We start from the raw sequence: 9,067 nt of genomic DNA, 5'->3' as shown, positions 1-9,067 counted from the left end.
TATGTCTTTTCTTCATGTTTATTTATTATTTTAGAGTTCTAACTTGTTTGATAATTTGTACTTAATCAAAATTTTGAATTATTATTTAATCAATTATTTTAATCTATTTAATAAATTAGGTCCAGTTCACATATACAAACATATTTATAATTGATTTTTCATGTTAAGTAGTATTTAAATGTATTAGAATTGATATTTTAATTCATACATGAATTTAACATCAATTATATTAATTTAACAAAAACATTACAGAAATTTAACCAATCTCTTGTAATCCGAAAAATAAATAATAAAATAATTTTTTAACAAACATTTTATTTGATATAATTGACAAAATTATTAAATGGAATAATTTTTTTATTTTTTTATGGAAGTTACAATAATAAAATAATAAAATTTTAAGGTTTTCATTTATCAAAAATAGTTGTTTATTAAAATTTGTTGAACAAACCAATAAATGATTGTCATATGATGGATGTATAATGCATTTACAATCACGTGAAAGTGTCCATTTTTTTTATTTTTTATCTAACGTAATTACACTTTTTTTTTTGGAAGAGAGAAAAAAAATCCAAATATGGCTTGAAATCTTCTTTTAGTTTCCTAGGAGATTTTATTTCTTTTCTATTTATGAGATGTGGAAACAATTTATTTTTCTTTTCTTTTGTACTGAGACTACGAGAGATTTTATTAACATTATGTTTACTTGAGGGAGAGTATTTGAGACAAAGTGAGTAGATAGATTTAAGTGAATTTAAAAGTGAATTATATGTTATTTTTTTAAAAAATTTAGAAGTAATTATGAGTAAATTTAGAAGTAATTTTTGTGAAAATTTGTAAAAGATTTGATTGATGTGATTTATTAAAAAATATGTTTTAATACAAGTATAGATGAGATTACCATTTTACCCAAAATTTAATAAGTAGTATATATTGATATTTGTATTAGTAAAATAAAAAAAAAAAAAACTAGTGTTCAGAAACCAAGCATGTGGATGGAATCCTCTCAATTTTAACAACCAACAGATCTATTCCATGATATGAGATCGAATCCTCTACCCCAGATCAAATTCATTCAAAATGGGATTGAATTCCTCAACAAGTCACTTCCAATGAGATCGAATCCCTCAAGCCCTAGATCTGATCCATTCGAATGGGGATCAGATCTCTCACTTTCTCTCTTAACATAGATCCCTTGTGGGATCGGATCCCTTATTTAGCACATTCAGCTCTCCGCGTTCAGGTCCCTCACACCATGAATGAGTAAAATTGTCATTAAGCCGGTGAATCCACTCAAATTAGCGCATAAGTGGGGAGATTACAATTATGCTCCATCCCGCTAATTACCCCTATGTATTTCTCTTAAAATCTACTGAGCGAACATAGAATTAACTTCACAATCCATCTTCGCTTTGCCACTATACCTCAAACGAACACAACATAAAATGTTGAGTACTTAATAAGGTAGTTCATTGTTACTAAATTACTCAACTTAATCATTATCACCATAAAAAAGAATAATATTTTAACTCATTTTTAATCTTTATTTTAATTATTTTTAGATCATTATGTTACATTATTAAAAAAATTAAAATAAATAATTTAAAAATAAGTGAAGGGATAGATTAAAAATGAGTAAAAAAATTAAATTAAAATATCATTATTCAGAATAGAAAATGATATTTTTGTAAAACATTCCTAATTAATTTTGATGAGCAAAACTGCAAACTAAAATGCAGTGTAACCATCAAGGTTATAAATAATTTACTTGATCGCTTAACCTTTGTATATTTCGGTGTTTTTACCGTATACACTAATGAATTAGCACGGATTTGCAGGTAAATTGAAAGTTAGTTTTAGATAAAATGCTAAGATTTGAAAGGATAAATTTTGTTAATTGGATCCACACTTTATTTTAGGAAAGTTATTTTTATTTGTATTAATATTTTATTATAAAAAATTCTTTTCATTTTACTTTAAAAGTTATTTTTATTTTAATTTAGATTTAAAAAAAAACCGTATATGATCTTATTTTATAAAATTAAGGACTCTTCTAGGTGTCATATAATGTAAGATTAATTTTTGTAAAGGAATGCTAATGTGGAAAGTATTTTAAGTAGCAGTGGATGATAAATATTTAAATATTAGTTCAATTTTAATTACATTTAATTTGTAATACAAGAAAACTTTGATAGTTATTTAAATTATCAAATTATTATATTCTTTTCATATTTATAATTTTTTATTATTTTTGTTCAATTTTTACTATCTTTTCCTTAATTATAATAATTTTAAATAATATTTTCTCAATGTTTACTCTCAATTTCAGCTTCCTACTTCCTAATTCAAGTTAAGGGTTAGGTTTTCATGTAACATATAACCTTTCACAAGTTAAGGATTGGGTTTTTATGTACCATATAACCTTTCACTATCATGAAACACTGGTGGATCACACTTAACACGGGCAGGTCAGAATACACCAACATTCAGTGAAAGTATTTTGGGGCTTCTTCCTGCAACTCCAAATACTTCCTCTGCACTCCCGAAAATTTTCTATATTCTCACTTTGTCTCTCAATCGAAAGTAACTATAATTTTTGTTTTTCTAACTGACTGACTCCCATTTTTTTCTCAAACAGATCTCGACGTCCGGTGCTTTGTTTTATTTTATTTTAATTTTTTTGTTCGTTATGATTACCAACATGCGGTGTTATGTTTTTTTTTTCTTTTTTATCTATGAATATCGACACCTAGTGTTTAAGTTTGTTTTATAAATGTCTAACATCCGAAACTTTATTTTCTTTTACTTTACAAATGTCGAGATTTGATATTTTTTTTATTTAAAAATGTCGATATCCAATAAATATTTATTAAATTATAATAAAATGAATTTTTCAATTTAAATTTAAGAAATAATTTATTTAACATAATTATTTATTAAATGTTTATTTAAAATAACATAAAATAAAATGTATTTTAATTGTTTAAATTTCAACTAAATAAAAATTTTAAAAAATTATTCAACAATTTAATAATTAAAAAATTTAATACAATTCGAGGAATGTTGGATATCCCGTTAATATATTTAAAAAATGTTTTTTTTCAATTAAAAGTAATAATTATTAATAGATGTTAACATAATAATTTTTTTAAATTTAATAAATTAATATAAAGTAAATGTATTTTATTTGAATAAAATTATATATATATATATATATATATATATATATATATTTCTTTTATTAAAAGATTAATTTTTTTAATTTAGTTTATTTTAAAATTATTTATTTTTAATATATTACATATAAAAAAAGTAAGCAAATATATATAAACTTTTATATATATATATATATATATATATATATATATATATATTTAATATAAAAATAAAAATAAAGGTAATATATATTAAGAGATGTGAGGATTTAATTTTTTTAATATATTTTTATATATGTTGATATTTGTAAATAAAAATATATATAATACCGGGTGTTTGTAATGAGAAAATAATAAATAAAATATGGATGGAGATATCTATCAAATAAAACTAAATACTAGATATCGACATTTATAAATGAAAAGAAAATCGGCTGTCAACATCTCTAACAGCCAAAAACTTAAAGAAAAAAAAAATTAATTACCGAATATCGTATAACATATCAAAATATCAGATGTCCACATTCGTAAAAGAAAAAAAAAAGCCTTGGAATAGATTGATCAGAGAGAATAAATGTAATTACTTTTTTAACTTATGGACAAAGTATAAAGTTAAAAAAAAATAAGGGTACAAAGAAAAAGTCCCAAGTACTTTTTCTCGAATTTGAAAAATAAGAAATAATTAAATCAAAACCGTACCATATTTTCTTGTACCCAAATTCGTGTTCCTTTTACGACATTCACATTTCAAAGTACCAAATAATGACCAATGCAATTCCCCTCCCTCAGCAGGTAAACCAAAACATGATTTTCTTCTTTTCTTTTCTTTTTTTCAAAATTTGTGTAATCCCAAGGCTCGGAATTAAAAGTACTACACTTGCTGTTAAAGAACAATTGCAGTACTGGTCATATACATTTTATTAATTGCAGTTTGAGTATACCATATTCGAACAAAATATACGCATTCCCCGATTGTAAATATTAACCCTTTCCAAAAAAAGCCTTACAAAACTATTATCATGAAGACATAAAAAAAAGAACAAAAAGTACTACTATTTTGGGATAATTTTACTCCCTTGCCAAAATGTAGTCTTGAAACATTATTATTCTGAAAAAAAAAAACAAAAAACTGATAACTACTATTATTTTGGAGTGGAAAGAATACTTCGAACCTCAGCTAATATTTTTTATTGTTTTGCTTATTGAAGGGTGCTCAATCTTCATCTTTTAATTCTTCCATTTACATAGATTATACCTAAAATCTTTTCAAAAAGAAAAGTAATAACAAGAACACAACATTATGGTATCTTTCTCACTTTCTTTAATATTCCCATCAAACGATACAATAGTCAAAATTGAAGCGATAACTTTTGCATGCATCCAAAATGATGTCTCCATGTGAACAAAGGAAAATGTCCACAAATGGCAATGATCAAAATCAATTAAATATACTATTATGGGAGACTGGAACGAAATAAGTATGAGCCAGATGCCAAAATAAAAGAAATGACGTGAATGAACAAAAAATAGTTTAAGTTGGAGACCAACACAATGTTTTACACTATGTTACATTTGCACAATGTGTTGATTATATTTGCATTTTCACGAGTTGTTTGTGTACTATTTAGTCATGTGATCTCCCCCATAAAGATTACAATAAAATATGCTGTGCAAGAACTTGCTCTGTTCTATCAACAACAAGACGATGAATGCACTCCTGGCTTCTCTTCTTCCATGTCATCTGCAATATCCCTGCAAAAAAAGAGAGTATTAAATTCATTTCTTAACTCGTGTAATAGCATAATATACTGAGCTCCATTCAATCTAGACAAAACTTCCATTGAGGCCGACTCTAGAATATTTATTAGGCTACACCGGGTCAGAAAGGTAACGGTTTTCAAAGACAACCAGAAATTATCAACTGAAAGGGGGACTTGTAAACTAAATGGATTTGCATTCAGCTTCAACCAATGATTGTTACCTCATATGGGCAGTGACACTTGAGAACTTGGAATTAGCTTTTTCACCTTCATCAGGGTCAGAATCATAATCTTCACCATCCCATTTGCGAAGTTTTGGTCTTCTATCCATGTCTTCTTCCGCCTGAATATAAAATAAAATCAAACAACAAGAGAATGGCAGAGAGACAAAAACTGTTAACAGTTATTAAGTACTGACCTCTTCTGGAATTTCTAAGGTAGGTGGTGTTGTCTGAAAAGGTACACTGGGAGCATGGGGAAGTCGGGAAATCTGTTCTAGCAGTGTGATCCTTGAATTTAATGGAAAAAAAACATGTCAGTCAGTGCTTAATCCAGGAAATGTTAGGAAATCTCTGAATATTTTATACGAGAGAAAAGGGAAGTGTAAATTCTGACTAAGGTTCGGTCCTGGGCCTACTGTCTTCTGCCACACAAAGAGGCACAAATTCCATAAAACCCTAAAACCCTATCAAAATATTGTATCTTCACAACCAATATGAAAATAAAAATTCAGGTATAAGGTATAGCTTGTCTACGCAACTAATTGTAAGTTACTGAAAACATAATCTCTTATAGAAATGATGCGATATGACATGGATTAAATTCAATGCATTAAAGTTACATTCTTAACAATTTATGACCATTATTTTTCCCCATAATTAAAAGAAATAAAATTTGAAATGAGAAATGAGAAATATCAACTTCAATTCAACCAAGATGAAATTATCAGTATAAAAAACACCTTATTTTTTCCATATCCTTGGGTGTGTTTAGGTTCTCCATGTTGCTTGGATCGACATAGAGAGTATAATCTGGACCAAAATATTCATAATATTCATTATAAGGCAACTTATTGTCAGGCTCCACTCCTACTGCCACTGCTGTCTAAAACAAAGAAAAAACAAGTAATCAATAAGTAAATTAAAGCAGTCCAAGTCACATTATGATCTGGCCTAAAAAGAGAAAGAAACGGACCTCATAACACCAACAGCGGGCAACATTCCGAATTGTATATCCACCACCACCCAAAACCATTAAAGGAACATTGAAAGATCTAAGGAATCGAAGGCAATCTGCGTGACCTTTGACAGACAAGTTGAAGCAACCCAACCTGTCACCAGACAATGAATCAGCTCCACATTGAAGAACAACTGCCTCAGGTTGATAAACCTCCATGACTTTATGAATGACAGTTCGAAACAGACCACGAAAATTCTCATCATCCATTCCGTCGTTTAATGGGACATTGACAGCATAGTTCTTTCCCGAGCCCACCCCAATGTCTTTGATATGCCCTGTGCCAGGGAAAAAGTCACCAAACTTGTGAAAAGAGACTGTCATCACTCTATCAGTGGTGTAAAAGGCCTCCTCGACCCCATCACCATGGTGAACATCAATGTCAACATACAGAACTCGCTGCCAAGTATCATAAAACAGACAACGAGAAAGTAAATTCAGCAAAGGAAGAAAGCATGTGGATATAAACAAGAAACTCAATCAACAACTCATATCACAAGCAATAGAGTTTCTGCACAAGAACAAACATAAATTTGATTTACATTGAAAAACTACAAAATTGTGAAACAAGAAAAACAATCCAATCTTAATTCTTCACATGTCCAAAAAAAATCATGAGAATACAGCTCAACAATAAATTACTCCATCTGATTTCTTTTACTAAGCACTGCTGGTACTGAATTGTCATGGTAGCTGCGGAATCAAAAACACAATGAAAATAGTGACTACTGTTTGATTGGAATGGGAATGGAGTCAAATTTTACACGATTCGAACTATGTGAAATCAAAAACAGAAACATGTTCGGGGAGTGTCAAAGCACACACACTAAAATTGTATAAACTACTGAAATGAGCAAACATTCCCACAAAAACAAAGGCAGAAAAAGTTAGGTAGAGGCAATAGGAAAAAAGAGGGAATTACCCTGTGAACTTTAAGAAGCTCGAGGATACCGAGAACAATGTCGTTGACGTAACAGAATCCAGAGGCTTCGGATTTCTTAGCGTGGTGGAGACCGCCGGCCCAATTGATGGCGATGTCGGCGTCGCCGCGGTTGAGTTTGACGGCGGCGCCGATGGAGCCGCCAGCGGAAGCCTGACAGAAGTCGAAGAGGCCATCGAAGACAGGGCAGTCCTCGCCGACGTTGAAGCGCTTGAGTTGACGCGAGAAGGTGGTGTCGGCGAGGGTCTCGGGAGAGACGGAAGAGAGGAAGTGGACGTAGTCATCTGAGTGAAAGCGGCGAATGTCGTTGGGTGATGCTGGGAAAGGGCGGTTAATCTCCATGCGGCGGTGGAGGGAGTAGTGGACGATAAGGTTGTGCGCCATGCGGATGCGGTGCGGCTTCATTGGGTGGCCCTGGCCGTAGTAGTAATCGCCGATAGTTGGTTCGTAAAAGTACGTAACTCTTCGCTTCTTGGCGTCTGAACCTGACGATGGCAGCGAAGCTCCACCTTCTATGTTGCTGTTGCTACTCTCCTCTTCCATCATTCCCATTCGATGCGATGCAGATTTCTGTTTTTCCCTCTGAATAATAATAAATTAGTATTGTAATTTGTAGAGTACCCTAAGAGATCCAATACCCAAACCCTCTTTGCTCTGTTTTAGTTATTGAATGTGTATGTATTTGTAGTGGGAGGGGAAGAGGGGAAGAGGGGAAGGGTTATTTATTTGCTACCAGACTTTCTTTGATGCATCCATTCATTCAATTTATTATTCAGGACGTTTCCTTTCTCGCCTTTCCACACCATCCCCTGTTTCCTTTCCTATACACATTTTTAGGTTTAATTCTTTTTTTTTAATATATATATATATATATATATATATATATATATATATATATATATATATATTTAACTCCTAAGGATTGAAATATACACAACAACAAACGTATTTTATTTTTAATTACAAAAGTTAAAAGATAAAGCTAGTTGAAATATAAGACCACTATGAACTATTTAACTTTATTTTATTATCATTTATTATTTCCCAACAAAAGTTTTCTTTTTTAATGGTAACTAGAACAGCATTACTATAGACGCATTCTTGAGCAAAATCAGAGATTCCTTTTTCATAATTCATGTTGTTTTTTATGAATTTTTTTCTATAAATCAGCCTTTTTAAAAATTGAAAAGAAAACAATTAGACCGGAATTCACATTTTGGAGACTGAATTTTGACATAATTGTTTTCTTTTTCCTTATGTGAAACATAATTAAGAACAGGAAATTAAATAAATAATAGAAAGTCTATCATAATTTTTCATTTAAGTATTAAATGATTAATGAATAATTAATAAAAATTGCGATAAAATTAATACAATAGAAAAAACAAGGAAAGAAAATTGTGTTAAGTTATAATTATTCATGATAAAAGTGTAAAATGAATATTTAAAATGGTTTATAAAGTATAACTTTTTTTAAACATATTATTATAGTTTGATTGTTTAATAAACGGTTAAATTTGGTTTTATTTTTTAATTTTAAGCAAAGATGTAATTAGTTTCTCTTTAAAATTTTGGACCAATTTAGTCATCAATTTTTTAAAATATATAAATTTAATTATTTTACCCAAATTTTATGAAAAAAATTGCTTAAAATGACCTATTTATAAAGTTAGAAGACTAAATTTGTCAAAATTTTAAAGATGAATTAATTTTAATTTTTATGGGAAGTGAAAAATAAAAAAAATGATTAAAAATAATTTTTTTAATGAAATTTGAAAAAAAAAATTATAACGTCAAAGAAAAAAGGTTGTTCGAAATTTATGTTGGCATAGATAATTGAATATTAAAATAATAAATTATATTTTTACTTAATAAACATTTACATGTCATGGAAATTAATCATAAAAAATATTATTATATTTCTTAGTTATATTAATACTAAAATAATATAGTTTAAAATTAAGTTTTGAGTACAC

General features: G+C 28.9%; 1 protein-coding gene across 1 annotated transcript; it reads right to left on the bottom strand.

The window, feature by feature from the left end:
* Positions 1-4,645: 4,645 nt before the first annotated feature.
* Positions 4,646-7,875, bottom strand: LOC114179846 (histone deacetylase 6). Its single transcript, XM_028066325.1, has 6 exons — positions 7,074-7,875; positions 6,110-6,550; positions 5,877-6,019; positions 5,334-5,424; positions 5,137-5,258; positions 4,646-4,907 (listed from the first exon to the last, which is right to left on the bottom strand). Exons 1-6 carry the CDS (start codon positions 7,641-7,643, stop codon positions 4,847-4,849), a joined length of 1,428 nt encoding a protein of 475 aa, XP_027922126.1. The 5' UTR covers positions 7,644-7,875; the 3' UTR covers positions 4,646-4,846.
* Positions 7,876-9,067: the final 1,192 nt, after the last annotated feature.

The sequence above is a fragment of the Vigna unguiculata genome, chromosome 3 (assembly GCF_004118075.2).
Source record: "Vigna unguiculata cultivar IT97K-499-35 chromosome 3, ASM411807v1, whole genome shotgun sequence".
In the NCBI taxonomy this organism is placed as follows: domain Eukaryota; kingdom Viridiplantae; phylum Streptophyta; class Magnoliopsida; order Fabales; family Fabaceae; genus Vigna; species Vigna unguiculata.
Note: the sequence above shows the minus strand (reverse complement) of the source record. Positions and strands in the feature narration are given on the sequence as shown.

Bases quoted from the DNA above. Each gene is read 5' to 3' on its own strand.
- LOC114179846 (XM_028066325.1), bottom strand. From the start codon at position 7,643: ATGGGAATGATGGAAGAGGAGAGTAGCAACAGCAACATAGAAGGTGGA. The intron at 6,551-7,073 runs GTAATTCCCTCT...GATACTTGGCAG, and splicing joins AGCTTCTTAAAGTTCACAGG to CGAGTTCTGTATGTTGACAT. The intron at 6,020-6,109 runs GTCCGTTTCTTT...TCTTTGTTTTAG, and splicing joins CCCGCTGTTGGTGTTATGAG to ACAGCAGTGGCAGTAGGAGT.